Below are 21336 nucleotides of genomic sequence, written 5' to 3'. Positions count from 1 at the left end.
ACTTGAGTTTTTTCCAGTTAGAAAAGATTAAAGAAAGAATTCTAAACGATTAATAATACATTGTTTGGAAAACTTAAACCCTGTATAAACCTAATGAACAGAATATAATCAAAGCATTTATGACTAAAAATTAAGAAACAAAGCAGCTGTTTTGGCAAGGGCAGCTTATTGAGAAATTCATTTTGATGCTGACAGATTGTATGCAATGAGTATAAAGTAAAATGGCTTTCAAAATGTGGATTTCTTGTCTTTTTAACCTACTGTCAGCCATCTCTAAATCAAGGATGCAAAGATATACTTAGAAAAGTCTTTCTATGGCAGGTAGTTATGAAAATGTGGTTTTACTGAATAGCAGGATCAATCCTAGGTTAATTTTAATTAAATCATTCTTCATAGCTTTTGGCATTTTTCCTTCATGGGAGATTGGGAGAGATGTTCTTTTATCCCTTAACCCTTAAACTGCAGCACCTAAACCTCTACTCCCCTAGCCTCTGCTGTTACCCTTATATACATTTATAGATTTCTTAGTTTTAAAGTGGATTTAAAAACACAACTAAGATATTAGATCATCCCAATATACTCTTTTCAATTTGATAAATTTTAAGGACTTTATAAGTACTTTCTAAATGAATATATTTTTATCTGTCACCCTTCCCTTTTCAAGTCTCTGTCACATGTACACCCTTGAAGCATATGAGTCTAAGCTAACATACTTACTCTCTCTGCATGATGTAAAAGGACAAAGGAAAGAAAGGGCTAATAGGGTACTGCTTAGGGAAGACTCTGGAAATATCCAAAGATCAATAGAGCCCAAACTACCTCCTAAGCTTTATAGTATATTGTCCTCCAAGACTGGTGAAAATCACCTATAGGCAATAATCTGACATACATTGTCAACCTTGGAGAATCCAGGTGAGTAAAACCCCTTTCTGTGTAAAGATGCAAAAGCCTACCTAAGAGCTGAAGGTAATTGTTTTGTCTTTTTCATACGATTAAAATTGCCACCATGAATTCTAGATATTGAAATTTCTTCTTAAGTGTTTGATTTTGAAGAAAAATCAAGCATTTTCTAGCAAATTAGTCTATGAAATAAGAAAATCAAATAAGATTGTGTGATTATTTTTTCAGTTGAAGTTATTTGAATAAATAAAATATGTACATTTTTAAAATTTTCTTTTTTATAAAAGGACTTTAAGGGGGACCATATAGTATAATGAAAGAATCCTGGGGTAGGAATCAGAAAAATCTGAGTTCTAATCTAGGCTGTGACCTAACTTGCTGTGTGACCTGGCCCAACTTTCATAATCTTTCTGGGTTTGTTTTTTCTTATTTTTTAATATAATGAGAGGGTTTGACCAGTTGACGTCTTAAGTTCCTTTTAGACCTAACATTCTATGATTCCAACTTATTATAACAGATGAGCTCACAAATCTACAAATTCATATACATTAGGGCAATATTATGACTCTATAGGTATAAATTATCACAATGTAAAACTTTAATTCCCCATAGATGCTTTAGAATGAATTTGACATGTTGGTGATGTCCATTTGTTTTTATAGGTACATTTCTCTCATTGAAGGGAGCTGTGCTAACATTCTCCTGTATGGACCGAATGGGTGGATTAATGCAACCGCCATATGAAGTTTGGAGGGATCCAAACAACATAGATGAAAATGAAAAATCTTGGAGAAGGAAAGTGGTAATGAACTCATCTTCTGCATCCCAAGAAATAGGAGATCATCAGTATACAATAATCTGCTCAGAAAAACAAGCCAAAGTCTTCTCACTGCCTTCTCAGACTTGCCTTTATGTTCATAACATCACGGAGACATCTTTTATACTGCAAGCAAATGTGGTGGTCATGTGTAACAGTGCCTGCTTGGCATGCTTTTGTGCTAATGGACATATCATGATAATGAGGTACTTGCCTTCTTATAAATTATCTGGTAATCACAACAATACCAGCAAGGTACAATTCTAAAAAATATATGTTATGTGCAGACGTTATCAAGAAGCAACCTGAGATCATTGTTTCATTATGTTTCTGGATGTTTTATTGTTCAACAATTTGATGAGAGTTTGGGGTTTTCATGTTTTGTTTTGGTTTTTCTTTTTTGCTAAAAATGCTTGGCATTGTGAGTGAAATATATTTTTAATTGCTATGAAGGAATCTAAGAAAAGAATGATTTTTCAATCATTCAACAAATATTTATTGAGCATATCTCCCAGATGCTAGACTAAGCACTGGAAATAAAAGATGAATAAGCTAAATGGAAAAGAAGTTAACTTTTACTTTTCCTGTTTCATACTTCACCAAAGAAATTTACATACAGAATTTCATTTGATCCTTAGAACTTCTGTAGGACATAGGAAAATAAACTATTATTTGCATCCTCCATTTTACATGTGTTAATAAATTAAAGTTACACAGTTTGCCTGAGGTTGCAAGTCTAGGAAAAGTGAGGCCAGTCTGAAAATTAAAAGTTATCACATACTTTTAAAATAAAATATTGGTCAAGAAATTTCATTCTACTGTTAGTGAAATGAAATAAAATTTACGAGACACAAAAATAATTACCTAATGATTTTATGAATTCAGCAAATAGCTCATAAACATGTACTATATAGAAGTCACTGTCATTTTTTTAATATCTTACTTATTTCCAAAAATCATTGAGACGAGCATTGTGCTAGGCCTGTGAAGGATATAAAACTTAGTAAAACATGGTCCTAACCCTTAAGAAACTCACTGTCTAACTTGGGAGGTAAGATAGATACACAGGCATTATAACAAAAAGAAAATATAAATTCCAACAGAGGAAATATGGGATTGAATTTTCTAGCTACAAACTAAGTTCCCAGAGTTCAAAGTCACAGCATAGTTGAACACGTATTATAAAAGAAGAGTTGTTGGGAGGACAGTAACATGGAGAGGTAGTTTGAAGCAAACTGTTGAGGACCTTGAATGTCAGGCTGAGTTTGACATTTATCAATTAATAGGAAATGGGGTTTTAAGCAGATAATTAACCTTCTCTAGCCATGTGTTAGGACATACACAGGGAGGGAGAAGTTGAGATAGGCTTTTGAACTGAAGTGGTGTCTGTATTGAAGGCAACGAGGAAACAGGTGTAAGGGAAACTTATTGAATGCAAAGCTGATTGGTTGTGAACAGTAATGGAGGTTGTTAAATCTCGAGGTTAGAAGAGAGTTTAAAGGTTAAAAATTTTTTTGAACTTAGATAATGGTTATGTTATTAACATATAGGAAAGTCAGAAGGATTTGAAAAAGCCGATAAAAAGAAATTTAATAATAAATTGAGAATAAATATTTGAAATTTGAGGTGTTATAAGCCATCCAGCAGAGGTTTAGCAATAAATTTAAGACTTGCACTCTTAGAAAAATATATGTGGAAGGTCCAGCTTTGGAAGTCATCTGTGTAAACGCATCAGTAAAAGTTATGTCAGCAAATGAGATAATAAAAAAGATAGCATAAAAAGAAACAAGAAATTGACTGAGCTGAGGATAGAAACATGGGGGGTATTCTACGTTTATGTAGTGAAAGAAAGAAGAAGATGCAGCAAAGGAGATTGAGAAGAAGTTATTAGAAAGACAGGAAAGGACCAGAATTGTATAACTTCATTAAATAAAAAGAGAAGAATATTAAAACAAAAGAGGTGGTCAAGAGAGAGTAAAATATAGCAGAGAGGTCAAAGAATTTGGATACAAGAAAAAAACAGTAGATCTCACAACTGGTGGGATATTAATGATCTTTGAGAAAGCAAATCTTAGCAGCATGGTGGAAACAAAAGCTAATTTTCAAGGAGACAAGAATAGAGGCAGTGGTGTAGATCAGGGTTTGGCAAATTAATATCCAAAACAAAATCTACCTCCATTCCCCTATCTGATTTTGTACAGCCTGCAAGCATTAAGAATGGTTTTTACATATTTAATGGTTGAAAAAACTCAAAGAGAAGAAGAATATTTCATGATATGTGAAAATTATACTAATTTTAAATGTCAATGCCCATAAATAAAAGTTTTGGAACATAGCCACACCCACGTTTCTGTATATTGACTATGGCTGCTTTTGCACTACAGGGCAGAGTTGAGTAGTTGCAACAGAGACTATATGGCCCAGAAAGCCTAAAATATTTACTATCATAAATATTTACGGGCCATTTTCCCCTGGTATTGATTATTCTTTCAGGAAATTTTGTGGTTAAAAGAGAGATGAGCCAGGAAAGTCATTTAAGGGTGAAACTAGGTTTTGAGAGTGTTTTTTTTTAAATATGGAAAATATGAGCAGATTTGTAAGCCAAGGGAAAGTAGTAGGAGAAAATTTTGAATAAAAATAATCATTTTATGGTCTGTTCATTCTCTCATATATTTCTGATTCTTTTCTATCTAGTTCCCCCTTTCTCAAACTGTTTTTAGGAATTTCTGATAAGGTCATTTCAATCTTGTTTGAAAATGATTTAACTCCCAGACACGCCTCAGATTTGGGGGGAAAAAAGGTCTATTTGTGTATGTGTGTAAATGTGTGTATCTCTCACACACATACACTGAGTCATTGATAAATGGTATCTGTCTTCCTCTGTCCTTTATAAAAGCTGCTTGACATGATAATGGTTACTTTGATATTGTGTCATAGTAGAAATTCTTCATGTGTTCCTAAGGATCCTCAAAAATATCTGAAAAGGAAATAATTTTGATATGATTTTAATAATACATATACATAAAGTGTGGCTAGGAAACAATGGTATGTACTCTGCTGTATGGTTTAAAGAAATGAATCCTACAAATTAGCATGCACCTGGCCTCATTCATTTTCCCATACTGACTATATTCCCAGGATCTTTCCAGAACTTATCAGAAGGTAACTCTCCTGAGCCCAGTCTTCTCAAGTCCTAGTTTTCTGATAGATATCAGGTAGCTAGCCAATGGTTGCTTAGATCCTAAGTACCCAGACCCAGAAAAGCAAGTTTGAGAGTAGAGAGGAGAAATAGAAGAGGCTTATCTTTGTATGAATTCTCAAACTTGTCTGTAAGAGACACTTTTTGTGAGATCCACCTTTAGTTACCTGACGCTATTTCTTTTTTTTTTTTTTCTCTTTAAAAATAAACACTTTATTTTAGAACGGTTTTAGATTTACAGAAAAATTGAGGAGATAGTACGGAGAGTTCCCACGCAGTCCTTGCAGTTTCTCCTGTTATTAAGATGTTATTTTAATATGGTGTGTTTGTTACAATCACTGAATCAACATTGATCCAAATTAGCTAAAATGTATCACTTACTCAGGTTTCCTTAGCTCCCACTTATGCCCTTTTTCTGTTACAGGATCTCACCCAGTATAATACCTTATATTTATTTGTCATATCTTTTTAGGCTTCTCTTAGCTATGACAGTTTCATAGATGTTCCTTTTAATAACCTTGACAGTTTTCAAAAGTAATGGTTGAGTATATTGTAGAATGCCCTCCTATTGGAATTTGCCTGAGATTTTTCTCATGATTAGACTGGGGTTATCAGTTTTTGAGAGGAAGACACCTGATGTAAATTGCTATTCTTATCACGTTATATCAAAGGTACCTACTATCAACATGGTTTAAGACTATGATGTTAATCTTGATCACCTGGCTAAGCTAGTGTTTGCCAGCTTTCTCCACTGTAAAGTTATTATTTTCCCCCTTTCTCATCTATACTTTGTGGAAAGAAGTCACTATGTGCGGTGTCTTCCTAAGGAAAAGGGAGTCATATTGCTGTCCCTTAGAATGGAGTATCTATAGATGTTGTTTGACACTCTTCTGCACAGGGGATTTGTCCCTCATTCCCAATTTATTAAGTTGTTTGATCACTCATTTATAGCAATATGGACTCATTGGTATTTATTTTATTCTTTGGCTTACGCTATTTCTTTATTAAAGTGTGCTGCATAGAAGAAAGTCTTTTTTCTTCTGTTATAAGAGCAATTGTTTCCTAGCAGTTAGCAACTGACTTGCTCTTTCTCTTTTCCTACCTGAAGTGACTACACCTCTTTAATTTTCTTTTCTTGGCTTACTTGTTATTATACAATATAGACAATGTAGCACATCAGAAAAGTCAGTTGGAACCTCTTCCTCAACTCCACCCTTTAATTTGACTGAATCTGTCATGGAAATCTGTTTAACTGGGATTGGTTTAGACTCATATCTTAAGGAGCTTAGTTACCAGAAGTGCTACAACAGATCATCTTTTAATGTCTTTTTAAGATATTAGGTAATTCTTTCATCAATGAAGCTTTTGAATCCAGTGTGTAATTTACATTTACAGCACATCTCAATTCAGACAAGCAACGTATCAACTGCTCAATAGCTACATGTGGTTACTGGCTACCATATTGGACAGCACAGTGCTTATTCCAATAGCACAGATTTCAGGTCCCATTTTACATAGTAAATTTCCAGGTCTCAAAGTATAGTTACAAACCACTTTGATAAAGGAAATCAGTATTTTTTTTCAAGGTGCTGGTTTTATGATCTGGGACAATTTAAAATCATTGTGCACACTTAGAATCAGTATAATGGCTTCAAAATTTATTTAATTACAAGTTTACCTTTTCCCTTTTGGCATTAAAGGTCTGATTAAAAGGTAATGAGACTGGTTTTCTTCAGTGGTTTGTAAAACTGGCTCGAAAAACAGTATCCAAAAGGACATTCTGATGAATATTTTAGCAAAATTATCTGCTACATTAGGATAAGCATATAGCCATGGGGTAAGACAATTCAGATGGTATTCATGTGGATGTGCAAATTCTGATCTATTATTTATAACTTATTCTCATTCCCTTACAGTCTTGGCCATATTTACTTATTAGTCATGCCTCCAGTGCAGTTGCCCTAAGTTATGGGTAATTTTCATTTCCTGTGTATAGAGTGAGTAAAGGAATGGGGAGCAAAGCCACTTCATTTCCAGGCACAGTGAACTGGACCCACACCACATCTCTGTCAGTTTTGCCTTAAAAAAGACAATAGACCAAGTATGCAGTCAGACAGTTTCTAGCTGTGGTGTTTCTGACATAGTAAGTCATTGTAGGAACATGTGAAGTGCCACAAAAAGTGCCCCTGAAATTGCTGGCCACTGCCTTTAATCCATCAAGAACATTTGCTAAGCATCTATGTGAATTAAAAGAACTGTGCCTGTGATTTTTTTTATTTATATGATTTCATGTGAAAGTCTAGTTTATTGGATCTTAAGACCCATGTCCAGGAACAGGAGTCAGCATAAGGATGCTGACCTCTCCTGGCTGTGCCTGTGACTCCAGAGTCCTGTCTTACTGTGACTTAAAGTTTGATGGAGAGAAAACTGTAGGATCCATAACTTCTGCCAGGAAACCAGGGTCTTCCTGTTTCTAGCACTGAGAATGGGCACCCAGTGGTCTGAGAACACTTTCTGGGTTAACATGGTCCTCACACAGGGCTGAGAAAGAAACTGTTCCCCCTCCTGGAAAGCACGTGTAGAAGTTAAGAGCCTGAATCTCTTCTAAACCAATAATTGACCTCTAGGCACCCACCATACTACTACTACCTTCAGGGCAGAAGACACTACTCTTTGTAACCCAACCACCACCAAAAAGGGAACAAAAGGAAGGAAGGAAGGTTAAGCCATTGGATAATATTGAATCTGTTTCCCTAAGTGACTTAATCTTAGAGCAAGCATAACATCCACGTTAATTTTTGTAAGATTTCTCCTTTTATTATCACCCTCATCATAGTTCCCAATTATCTCTTAAAGTTTAAGTGGTTTATTGACATTAGTATTTCTGATAATAGTTTACAAACTACTATAAACAAATTTATAAACATTACTATTTCTGATGAAAATAAAGTTGTTTCTCCCTCCAAAAAGAAAGAAAAAGAAAAAAGAAAGTCTAGTTTATTACCACTGAGCCTTGAAGATAAGAAGAAACAACCAGGCCGGGTATAGTGGCTCATGTCTATAATCCCAGCACTTTAGGAGGCCAAGGCAGGTGGATCACTTGAAGTCAGGAATTCAAGACCAGCCTGGCCAACATGGAAAAACCCTGTCTCTACTAAAAATACAAAAATTAGCCAGGTGTGGTGGCGCACGCCTGTAGTTCCAGCTACTCAGGTGGCTGAGGCATGAGAATCACTTGAACCTGGAAGGCAAGATTGCAGTGAGCTGACTCCACTGCACTCCAGCTTGGGTGATAGAGCAAGACTCTGTCTCAAAAAAATATAAAAATAAAAAAATAAAAAGAAACAACCATAAAATAATAGAATAAAAATTACTGGTTTTATGTAAATATCTGCTTCTAACAACCTGCATATGATATATGGATTTACTTTTTTCCATCCAGCCTACCTAGTCTTCGCCCAATGTTGGATGTTAATTATTTGCCACTGACAGACATGAGGATAGCACGAACATTTTGTTTTACCAATGAAGGACAGGCATTATACCTCGTCTCTCCTACTGAAATTCAGCGGTTAACATACAGCCAAGAAATGTGTGATAATCTACAGGTAGGTCAAGAGTTATTTATGAAAAAGACATTGGACATGGTTGAGAGAATGAGAAAGATGTCTAAAGACTAAAATATTATTAGGTCAGACAATAAATGTGCCCTTCCAATAACATGTTTTGAATATATATTCTTCATCTTGAGCCTACCAACTTCTAGTATAGTTCTAGGTATTGCACAGAAATAATAAGAAAGAGGGAGACAATGGAAAGATCATTCATATTAATAGCTAATCTATTTATTTTATTGTTTTTGCATATGGAGAATCTTATAAAAGATTATAAACTCTCCCCTCAGGGTGGAAAATATGTGTGTACACACAAAAAAATTCCATACCATTCAGGGAGTTCAAGAACTCTTGAAGAAACCTTGTGATTAAGGGACACACAAAATAAACATATATCCTGTGGGTTAGAATTGAGCATTTGTCTTTTATTGTAGCAGTAAGCATAGCCTAGAAACAGGATAGATATAAATGTCTAACCTTGTGTAAGAATGGTCACAACATTTTTTAAAAGCATCTTGGACATTTAACTAATTAAACCCCCTCATTTTACAAATAGGAAAACTAAAACATATTTATTATAATATAGGGGTTAAGAGCATAAGCTCTGAACTATTTGAGTTGTATTTTGGCTCCTCCATTTGTGTGACTTTGGGCATTTTACTTAACCTATCTGTACACTCTACTTTGGAGCATTGTTGTCAGAATTTAGTAAGAATTCATATAAAAGACTGAGCTCAGTGCCTGGAATATAGTATGTTTTTTTAAAATAAATAATAATAAATATTACTATCATCACCATTGTCATTCTACAGATATTTATTGAGTTTTTTCTGTATGCCTAATACTTGGCTAGACTCTAGGAACATGCTAATAAATAAGATACAAGTCCCTGCCTGCTAATGTGGAGAGACAGAGGTAAACAGACAATCATACTACTCTGTGGAAACTGCTACATATGGCTGTGCCAGTACTGGGGAGACATATAAGAAGGACACCTGGGTTGATGGAGCAGAGGGGAGGTGGTTTAACCCATTGACTCTCTAACATGCTTTTTAAAAATTTTGTGACCATCCTCACTTAAGGTTAGATAAACTTTTACAGCTATCCTGTTTCTAGTCTATGCCTACTGCTACAATCAGAGACAAATGCCCAATTCTAACCCATTGGATATATATTTATTTTGTGTGTCCCTTAATAAAAAGAAGTTAGAGAAGGATTATGGGCACAACTGACTTCCAGATGGTAAATAGGAGTTATCCAGGTGACTGAATGGTTGGGGATGAAAAAGGTAAGATACTTTAGACAGAAGTAGTGGCATGCGAAAGCCTCAGGGCTAAGGAAACTGCCAAGAAAGTGTAGAATTGGGAGTGGAGGTGTTGTGCTGGAGAATTAGTTGAGTAGATCTTGCAGCCCCTTGTAAGCTCCCTAAGGAATCTATTATAGCATTTATCCCAAGGGCAGTGGTCATTAAAAAGTTTTAGCAGATTTGTTTATTAAAATAAATATTCTGGTTATAGTATGGCAGTTGGTTTTCAGGAAGCATGAGGATGGAGAAAAGTTAGCAGATTCAATAGCTATAAAGTGTAATCAGCTGGATTTAGGGTTATTCGATAATAGGAGTGGAAAGGAAGGAATTAGTCATTTCTTGGTTTCTGGCTTGGGGAACCAAATAGATGATGTTGCCATTTCCAAAGAGAAGGGCTTCAGGAGGAAGAGCACAGGTTTCAGTAGAGGTAAGGGGAGATGATGCAGTTAAAATCATACTGGAAGTTCATAGGAAACCAATATTAGGTCACAGATCTCCTGACTCAGTCTAAGTTCCTTTCTCCACACTGATGGTTCTTCAACTTTGGTCTTCTTTAGAAAGACCTGGGGAGCAAGGTCTGGTAAAAATGTAGATAACGAGAGTACATCTATGTAGAGTCTGATTTCATGTATGTGGAATGCAGCCTGGATATCTGCATTTCTAACAAGCATTTCTCTAGTCATTGTAAAGCTCACCAAATATTGAAAACAATTGTACTTCACCCTATACAGTAGCTGCCTATTTTGACTCATTTAAATTATCTTTAACCATTTTATAGTTTTGTACTCCTACAAAAATAGATCCAACCTTCCACATACCACCAAAGCTGTCCTATTTCATAGGGCAGTCTATGCTTGGTTCAGGAAAGGGTACCAGAATAAAAAAGAAGCTATAGTGACTGAAAAAGGATCAGAAGTCTAGTGGTAATTATTGAGCACAGATGGAAATTAATCCTAGGGTAGCTATATTAGCTTCCCATGCTTTGGTGGAAGGAAGAAGAGAAGAGGACAGATAAAGGAAAATTTTAGAATGTTTGTTACTATAGAAGGGGAGGAATAAAAGAAATGCCAGAGGGAGAACTGTGAGCACAGCAAAAATCACCATGAAAATATATGAAAAGCAGACTGTTTTTTCATGATGTGTCCTAATATACCACAGTGTTACCTTTTTGTATATTAATTGATTTTTTAGTTGTTCTAATGCTTTTTTCTTTGAATTTGATACAGGACATGCTAGGAGATTTGTTTACTCCCATAGAGACACCAGAAGCTCAAAACAGAGGCTTTCTCAAGGGACTGTTTGGTGGAAGTGGACAAACATTTGACAGAGAAGAGCTCTGTGAGTAAATTCCTGATTATAGAAACGTATTGCAAAATAGAAGACATGTTTCTGTGTATGTGTATTTGTGTGTGTAACTTAATGTAATATGTGATCTCAAATTCTAGACTACGTATTTTTTGCACCTATCTTAAAGTTTGAATATTTGTTTCCTTCTGTACCATAAAAATCATTTCCATTTACCAAACATGGAAAGTGGTCACTTCATATTAGGAAATTGTTTAACAAAAATGATACATATAATTCACACATATAATGAGCAAGCTAATAAATATCTCATTTGCAAGTAGATCATACCTGCATGGCAATGTGAAGGTATTCAAAAAAGTCTGGAAAAAAGATTTTTGAATCTGCCTGACTTTAATCACTGCTGGAAAACAGATTCCTTATTCAGAATGTAAGATTTATCAATCCTACAGAATAAATTACTTTAAAAATCTACCAATGAGACTTTGATAAACAAAATCAAAAAGTATTATGGTTTATCAAAGTCTCACTGGTAGATATTTATTTATTTATTTATTTATTTATTTATTTGAGACAGAGTCTTGCTCTGTTGCCCAGGCTGGAGTGCAGTGGCCTGATCTAGGGTCACTGAAACTGCCTCCCAGGTTCAAGCGCTTCTCCTGCCTCAGCCTCCCAAGTAGCTGGAATTATAGGCGCCCACCATGCCTGGCTAATTTTTGCAGTTTTAGTAGAGACGAGGTTTCGCTATGTTGGCTAGGTTGGTCTTGAACTCCTGACCTCAGGTGATCTGCCCACCTCACTCTCCCAAACTGCTGGAATTACAGACATGAGCCATTGCACCCAGCCTCACTGGTAGATGTTTAAATAATAGGAAGATACTAGGGAAAATTTTCAGAGAGAAGGTATGAATATATTTTCCAGAATATCCTACCATCATTTGGTCCTATAGATCAAAATTCTCTTCCTCTGGAACTTTTATGCAAAAACATCTAGGCTCCTTCATACAATAGAATATTATTTGGCCATGAAAAGGAATGAAGTACTGATACATGGTACAACATGGATAAACCTTGAAAACATCTTGCTAAGTGAAAGAAGCCAGACAAGAAAAGGCCACATATTGTATGATTCCATTTATATAAAAGGTCTAGAATGGGCAAATTCAGAAAGACTGAAAGTAGATTAATGATTGCCAGGGGCTGAGGCAAGGAAGGAACAGGGAGAGACTGCCAATGAGCATGGGGTTTCTTTTTGGAGTTATGTATATGTTCTGCAATCAGATAGTGGTGATGGTCGTACTACTTTGTGAATACACTAAAAACAAGTGAATTTTACACTTTAAATGGATAAATGTTATATGAATTATATCTCAATAAGGCTATTATTTTAAAAAAATTAGATTCCATCCACTCTTATTTAAAAAAAATCTAGAATCCATTCCAATATTACATCCTTGGGAATTCTAACTAAATTTCTGCCAAAATAGCTGTTTTTTTCCTTAAAAACATAAAAATAAAAAAAAGACAGAATCTCACTTGGTTGCCCAGGCTTTAGAGTAAAGTGGCACAATCATAGGCCACTGCAACCTTCACCTCCCTGGTTCAAGAGATTCTCGTGCCTCAGCCTCCCGAGTAGCTGGGACTACAGGCGCATATCACCACTCCCAGCTAATTTTGTATTTTTGGTAGAGACAGGGTTTCACCATGTTGGCTAGGCTGGTCTGGAACTCCTGACCTCAGGTGATCTGCCCGCTTCAGCCTCCCAAAGTGTTGGGATTACAGGCATGAGCCACCATGCCCAGCCACAAATTTTTAACATATGTAACTTATATGGGTAAATGCTGTTTGTTTTATAAATCAATTTTTTAACATACATGACCATCATTCATATATTCATATACCCCATTTTTCAGTATTTACAGAGAGAGAGAGACAGAAAGAGAGAGAAAGAGAACCTGAGGCCTACAAAGGCTTATACATGAAGGTGAACCGAGAAGGCTGAAATAAAAACTTAGGCAGAAATTTAAGCAAATGATCAGGCCTAAGCTTGGAACAAACATTAATATGGATTAAATATGAAGTCACATATTTGAATATTCCAATTCAGCATCAAGAAATGCAATTATGCCATATTGTATGGAACACACACACATACAAAAGGCCTATGATAACGGTCTCTTTCTTAGCATTTTTCTTAAGTGCTAACATCTCCAAATACATATATGACTGGACCAAATAAGACTCTCTTTTAATGAGAATTATGACAGTAGAATGTAATAATAGTACTTTGTCTTGGTGACAAGCTTGACTATTTGAATTACTGACAAAATGTTTTAAATTGCTATTGCTTATATTCTCAGTTGGGGAAGCTTCAGCAGGAAAAGCATCCCGCAGCCTTGCGCAACACATTCCTGGACCAGGTAGTATAGAAGGGATGAAAGGCGCTGCTGGAGGGGTGATGGGAGAGCTGACCCGTGCACGGATTGCACTTGACGAAAGAGGACAGAGGCTAGGAGAGCTGGAAGAGAAAACTGCAGGCATGATGACCAGTGCAGAAGCATTTTCCAAACATGCACATGAGGTAAACTAAGTAAATACAGACATCTTCATACAGGAGTAACTTTAAACATTTAGGATCTGCACAAGAAAGCTTAAACAGAGATCCACATAAGTAATCCTGTATGAGAATCATGGTAACCTGGATCTCTTCTAAGTATTATAATTCTCCCAGTGCTTGGGAGATAAAAGGTTTTTTTAAAAAAAATACTTTAATGTATCGATACTTCTTTACCTTAGGGGATAATTAAAGAAAATTATCCATTGGTTCTGATACATCTGGGATCCACATCCTCCATTTTGTCTCAGTCATGAAAAATCATTTTCTATCAGCTGAGTCTTTACAGCTTGTTTATTTTTAAAATCTTTCTCATATGCACTTTATTTCACAAAATAAAAGGAACCACTCAGTTTGATTATAAGTTTTGAGATTAGATTTGCATGATTAGCTCAAAATGGCCTTGCTTTGAATAGCACTTTTAAAGTATTCTAGCGTCTTATGGTAGCTATTTTTTCTTTGCAGTTAATGCTGAAATACAAGGATAAGAAATGGTACCAATTCTAACTTCTAAAGAAGCTGTGACTGCTTTGAGAAACCATATTCAGGGAAACCAAATTTATTCCCAGCATCACTATTCAACTGCTAGAAGCCAGTTTCTTCTACAAAATGTTCCATTTACAGTCAATCTGAAATTATCATAAAGGAGATGTATCAGAGACGCTGTGCAACCCAAAGGCTGGAGCCCTGGTTAAAATCCCAAGATATGGCTGAATTTGCCTTTTCCCATGTGGAATGGAGCTATCATCTTGGCATGTCATTCAATAAGGATTTATATTTAGTAACTACGGGGAGTCCTCTTGATTTGAAAATTCCTGTACAAACAAAAGTATTAATGCACTTAATGAAAAAAAATCTTTGCATGATAAATTAACATCTTAAGAGGAAAAGAAAAAAAGCATGTTGTGATACAAGAAAAAAAGATTCATGGTAAACTATTTCTATCAATTGGGCCACACTCAACAATTTAAAAAATCTGCATTTGAAGATGTCAGTGCATTTCAAATATATTTGCCATACCCAACTGAAAAGGAAAACAAAACAAGAACCCAGAGTTTTCTCCTCATCTGTAACTTTCATTGTACTAGAACATTATTGAATTCTTATGGCAAGAGTCTGATTAATGTTCTCTCTCCATGTTTTACATCATTCACAGTTCTGTCAAAATCAAATATTGCCAGTACAGTAAATTATTCCCAACACAATTAGTTTCATTTCTATCACCTTCAGAATGGGTTGCTGTTTTTAGCACAAACCATGCAGGGTTGGGTCACCTCAAAGCATTTTCTTCAGCCTGGCTTGTACTCTATAGGGGAGTTGGTAGTAGGTTTGGGGAATCTATAGGAACAATAGAGTTAGCTATGAGAACTGACTTCACAAAAAGGGAAATTTCACACACCCCAATTTCAGTTTCTAAAGTGATATATTTTAAAAGCTTCATTCGTATCCTTGTCTGCCAGTTACACAGTATATTACTGTTCAAACCCAGTAGGGTCTGCCATCGAAAGGTGCTCTTGCGCTCCTGACATTCACAAACCAAACTGGTCATTCTCTTTAGTGTGATTCAGTAAAACCTCAGTTAATGTTTTGGGAAAGGGATTCTGATTTATGACATTTCTGATTTACAAGGGCTTTCCTTAGAAAACACCTTTCGGTTTGATACTTACCACTGGAAATTTGTTCGATACTTACCACTGGAAATCTTTATAAAATATAGTGATGTGTTTGCTATCTTGGCCTCAGTTATCATTATAGACAACAGAAATACATAAAGAATTTAATGATACAAAATCAATGCTTTTGTCCCTAGGTCAAATAATATAAGCCACCAGATTATGTCAATAGTTGCCAAACACCTGTCCCTTATTAAAAGCTCTTTTAAAGCTGGAATAAAGAATATCCTTAACATGATACAAGGTATCTATAACTCACCAGAAAAGCACCAGAGTCAAAACCAAATAGAGACACCTACTACCATTTAACATGATTCTGGAAGTCAAAAGTTACAGGAATGTATATATACATATTCCAGGACCCATCCTGTAATATGTTGTTTCTTCAAGAAAATTTTTAATTATGGTTTTGGCTTATTGAATTTTTGTTTATCAAGGTCTTATGGGATTTACATTTGTGTTTCTTAAGACTTCACAATTTTCCTGGATTTCAGGTTATTTTATTAGCCAAAAAATGGTATTTTTATTTCCTTTTTAGTCTAATTTTTTGCTAGAAGTTGTATGTTGTAGCAAATGTTTCTAGTGGTACAATGTTCTCAGTAATTTTGAGAAGGACAAAGATGAGTGAAAGAGTTAGATAATGTAGACTAGGATAGCATTTCTCAGAGTCCTTGAATCCTCTGGTTAAAAAAGCCTCTCTGAATCTCCCAGACTCCTGTGAACAGCCTTACGGTAACAGAATCTGGCTTGGAAACACAGACATTACATGACTGTATAATTTATAGAGTTATAAAATTATATGGTAAAAATATTAAAGAAACTTAAGATTAGGATCTAGAAAATACTAGTGGCCAAATTGCAATGTATTATTTGTACCATCTGTTTCAAAGACTTAGTTTTCTGATTTTCAGAACAAATACTTTATCATTTCTGTATTTTTAAAAAGACTAAAAGAGTAAAATATTAGTTTATTTTAGAAATAGTGAAATTCAGTCCAAAGTAGCAGTACATTTGATGAGTATCTCTGAAGCCCTCAATAAGATTTAACTTGTTTTAACTTGATCTACGTCGAGATTTCTCAATAGCAACACTGTTAGCTGAAAGTCTTTGTTGTGGGGAACTGTCCTGTGTATTGTAGGATGTTAGCAACATCCCTGGCCTCTGTCTACTAGATGCCAGTAAGAACCTCCTAGTAATGACAATCAAAATGTCTCCAGTCATTGCCAAAATTTCTCCCAGTTTACAGCCACTATTCTACATCATACAAAAGGTAGATTGTGTGAATATGTAATATATGTTGTTGTATAAAACTGTACAATAAGTATACAGTGTCTTAGCAAGATAAATTATTATACCCAAAATTACATGTGTGGTTCATATGCAATAAAATACAATTTTGACGAAACCTTATAGGAATCAGTGAAAAATAACAACTACAGAATATTTTAAGGCACACAGAGAAAATATCAAAAAGGACATTACAGCATTTCACTGTAGAAGTGCTTAAAACTTTGGCCTCAGTGAACAGATCAAAAGTTTATAATTAGCACACCAATTGGAAGTAAACAAGTGCTTCTCAAATGCTTGAAAAGAAAAGGCTCTTTGAAGTAGTTAAAACGTGTCTTTCAAAATTGTTTTTATAAACTCTTCCTTAACGTAAGGGTAACTTCATCTCACAAACTCCTGGTTAGTGGAATCCAAATTAATGAGGTTTTACTGTATCAAAATTATTTTATAATTCAAAGAGATAGCAATAAGAAGAATCTAATGTGGATGTGATTTTTCTCTTTGAACATTTTTGTTCTGTTGCACTGACCTTAGTGCGCGCGCGTGCACGCGTACACACACACACACACACACACACACACACACACACCATTGCCACCACTACCATCATCATCTTATCCTCATCTTTGGAAAATAAGTACTGTTGATCCATGTAATCCTTTGCATAGTCTCATCTTTACTATCTTTCTTCTATTTTGGAACATAAGAAAAATACTCCTAGTAACTTGGACAATGATACAGAAAGTGACTCTGAGCCTTAGTTACCATCAAAATTACACTGTATTTGCTAAAGCGACATCAGAAGATAAGGCTTGCAAACCACAGTCCCACAAGTTGACCTTGTCTCCCTGTGATTTCCTCGGAAGATAAGGCCTTCTTAGTGTTACAGTAGAAAATGGGCCTTTTCATTTATTCATCTATGAGAAGCTAGAAGTATTTGTTTCCCTGATAATAACGTGAGCAATAGTCCCTACCTTGAAATCATCCATTAATCTTGGAGTTTGGAGGGAGGGATGATTGATTCCTCATTTGTTTTAATCGCCTACAAAAGCAGTACTACTGACTTTGCTTCTTACACTTCACTGAGCCCCAGACTTTAGGGCCCCAATCACTGTCAAGATCATTGTCTGACTGGAACTCTGAAAGGACAGTGACAGAACTGAATGAGATGTTTTCCAGTGATTCAGTCACAAAGACAATTTTTTCAAATCTTTTGAAAGTGATTCTCAAATTAATAAATCAAAATCCAACTCCTTTCCCTCAAAGTTTTTAGGGATCTGAAGGAAAAAGTTTACTGTTGGAGTCCCTTTTTATGTGACCCATGTACCAGTTTTAAAGGCACCATCTATACTTTATCTACATGAAGGGATCACCATGACTTTGAGAGAAAAAAGAATCAGATTAGGCCTAAGATTGGCTGAGGAAGATTAAAATAGATTCTTACGTTCAAGCAGAAGGGAAAAATGAAGCCAATCTAGAAAAGTAAGCTAAAAATCCTCTCCTTGGCTTAGGATCATTGGGTCAAACTGGGAGCATATCTGTGTGATTACAGCCTGCTGCTATGAGAAAAAAGAATTGTAACTTGACCATGTTGGCTCACACACGGCAATGCAAAAGAAGTCAAAACATTCATATCAGGTCTCGGTCTCTGTGTCAGGAGAAACGTGGTAGCTTTCACAGCTTCTTCACCTCTGTCCTCTGTCATGCAACTCCATTTTTGGCTAGGTACTATTTCACATGCACACTGTCCTAGGTGCTAGAAATACTTGTGGTGTACTTGGTTTGAGCAGTACCTCTAGTATGCACCATTCCAGGGAACATGGTTGTCAACATAACAAGTTTAGTGTGTGTGTTTGCAGACAACATAGCCCTGAAAGCATGAAATGTAGAATAGGTAAGGTCTGTCTTAGAAAAGGAGGAGGAAGTACCAATTTGGTGCAAGAAGGTCATGGTGAGGAAGGACATGGGAGCCACAGTGAAGTGAAAGAGGCTTTAAGGAATCAGATGCACAAATGGATGCTTTGATTTACACATTTATCTAGAGGAGTGATTCTCAACCTTGACTGTACATAAGAATCACCTCAGGAAATTTTTAAATTCCCAATTATATTAAAATCATTTGGAGTGAGAACCAGACACCAATATTTGTGAAAGCCTCCAAGGTGGTTCTAACGTCCAGCCAAAGTTGATTATCACTGCTTTATGGCCAACTAAGGAAAACTTGTTTGTCTGCCTTGGCTGGTGCTCCAGCCCCAGTTCTGAGTGGTCAGGGAAGGCAAGATGTAAGATATAGTAATGGTATTTATTCTGTATGTCTCACAGAACAAAAGCATTTGAGAATTTCTGACCAGGCAGTGCTCCATCAACTCTTAATAACCATCTTTGTGATATTCTCCTATGTGACTTGTCCATCAATTATTCCAATTCAAATGTCTAGGTTTTTTTTTTCAATTATCTTACACATGTGACATCACAAGACACCAGAAGTAGCACAGTAAATTCAACAGCATATAAAGCTAAATGGAAAACTAATTCTTCATATTTAGACAGTGGAAATTCTCAAAACAATCATTTGCTAAATTAGGTCCAAATTTATTATTCATTCTTCTTCTGGAGGAGACATGGGTACCAGGTACCTGTTCTGCTGTAGGTATATTTCACTGGACTTGGTCTTAGCAAAAAGGAAGAACAAATCTTCCTTTTTGATTGTTATCTCAATCAAAAGCTCCCAGGGCCACTTGGATTTATTTTCTTAGTCTTTGGACATGTGTTTAAAGGAAAATAATACCTGTAACTTCCTATATGACATCCAGTGCCCTGAAAGGGTGCTTACACCTTCAAAAAAGGAGAGTCCAGCCTATCAAAGGCAGTAACACATAATGAGAAGAAACTCAGAGTTATCGCCTCTCATACTGCTTTTCCTCTGCTGTTGGCCCACCCTTCTTGACTGCAAAGCCAGAAAATAAACTAGATGGTGGTTTTGGACAATTGTACACAGAACAGAATCTCTAATAACCTATAATTTTTAGTACTTAATTATGTGATGTTTTATTCTAGGAAATAAGAAACAGATGACATCATTGATGTATCTTTCTTTCATCTTCAGAATTTTTGCATCTTTTCAGAAAATGACAAATTACTATTTTTCTGTTGCACTCAGCAATTGTGACTATACTTAACAAAATTCTTGTAGTCTGTAGAGATATCAATAAAATTGTATATGTTTGTACATAGATGCTCTCTTATGTCATGATGTCATGCACTAATCATTTTGCCAAAATTACATATGGACAGAGGTAAGACCCATTTATAACACTATTAACTATGGTTTTGCAAAGTGTAATTGTTTTCAAAAGGCAGGGGGGGTGGGAGAGCAATGTACAGCAAATCTTATCAAATACAACTTCCCAAAACTCACACATTTTACTAGAATTTATTAACCCAATAGCCATTCAAAATATCCATCAATTTGAGGAGATGTGTTACTTTTTGTTGGAAGACTTTAAAGACAACTTCTGATGATGTTGATTGAAGTCCACCTTCAGTGAAGTACAAGCAAAAATAATTTAATAATGCATCAAACGAAACCAAGGTGGATAAGATGTACCTACAAACTCAACATGCAGACCTTACTTCCTCACTTCTTTTCAGCTCAGGCTTTGTCCTCATCCAGGCAGAAAAATTAAGCTACTGTGGGCTTATTCCAGCTCCTAGAAGTTGATAAACATTCATTAACTCAAGACCTCCAACAGTTCTCTGGAGAGTGTGCTCTCCTGCGCCTCTGGCTTTCATATGCATAGTTAATTCCTCTTACAGGCACTTTCCCCATATTTATCTATACTCTGGCTGTAAACAACTGACTTTATTCTTCCAAATCCTGTCTAATTTAATCTCAGGAAAATTTCCCCACCACCATAATTTTTCTCCTAATTTTAGTACCATATAAAAATTGAAAAAAACAGCCAACCAACTCTAGGCTAAAAAACTTGTTGATTAAAAATACAAATATGCATACTGACCCTTTAAAATACAAAATTCCTTTTCGGAATTTTTCTCTATCAGAATTTCTTCAAAGGGATCCATTTACTTTCTTATTTTTGAATTACAATAACTCAAGCTTCAGATACTTGCATTCAATATTTGAAATACTGATTTGACTTCCTTTCTTCCTCCTTCCCTTCCTTCCCGTTTCTTCCTCACCCCCTCCCTCCCTCTGTTCCCTGCTGCCCTTTCCTCTCCTCCCTTCCTTCCTCCTTTCTTTCCTTTCATTCATTCATTCCAAAAGTCAGCCATACTCAAAAAGGTTGGTGATGGCATCCCCATACAAAGATTGCATTGGAGTAGGGTGAGAAGGGCAGCCCACAGGAGACAGCACTGGAGTGAAGTGGCAGGGTCAGCCCTTCAGTGGTCAGTGATGGCGTGTGATGTTGGCATTGGAGCAGGGCAGAAGGCAGCCCAGTGGGGTCAGGAGGTTGGCTACATACAGGACATTGAGCAATTATTAATAAGTATATTGATCCTATGGGAGCCAGGTTTCTCACTGATGGAGAACAAAGAAAGGAAAAATTAAAAAGGAAAGCGAGAATAAACCCTGTGGTATTAGATTAGAATTGGAAGTATCA

At 35.8% G+C, this 21336-nt stretch overlaps 1 protein-coding gene across 6 annotated transcripts in view; it reads left to right on the top strand.

Moving 5' to 3' along the window:
• STXBP5L (syntaxin binding protein 5L) overlaps positions 1 to 19912 on the top strand; it is a 491711-nt gene extending 471799 nt beyond the window's left edge. For all 6 annotated transcript variants that reach the window (XM_024244879.3, XM_024244878.3, XM_054551430.2 and 3 more), the window contains 5 exons: positions 1563 to 1923; positions 8359 to 8524; positions 11063 to 11174; positions 13501 to 13721; positions 14220 to 19912. In XM_024244879.3, the coding sequence (XP_024100647.3) occupies positions 1563 to 1923; positions 8359 to 8524; positions 11063 to 11174; positions 13501 to 13721; positions 14220 to 14261 (902 nt within the window). In that variant the 3' untranslated portion in view covers positions 14262 to 19912. The remainder of the gene's footprint in view (positions 1 to 1562; positions 1924 to 8358; positions 8525 to 11062; positions 11175 to 13500; positions 13722 to 14219) is intronic.
• Positions 19913 to 21336: the final 1424 nt, after the last annotated feature.

The sequence above is a fragment of the Pongo abelii genome, chromosome 2, assembly GCF_028885655.2.
Source record: "Pongo abelii isolate AG06213 chromosome 2, NHGRI_mPonAbe1-v2.0_pri, whole genome shotgun sequence".
NCBI classification, from domain to species: Eukaryota; Metazoa; Chordata; class Mammalia; order Primates; family Hominidae; genus Pongo; species Pongo abelii.
This window is presented reverse-complemented; position numbering and strand designations above follow the sequence as displayed.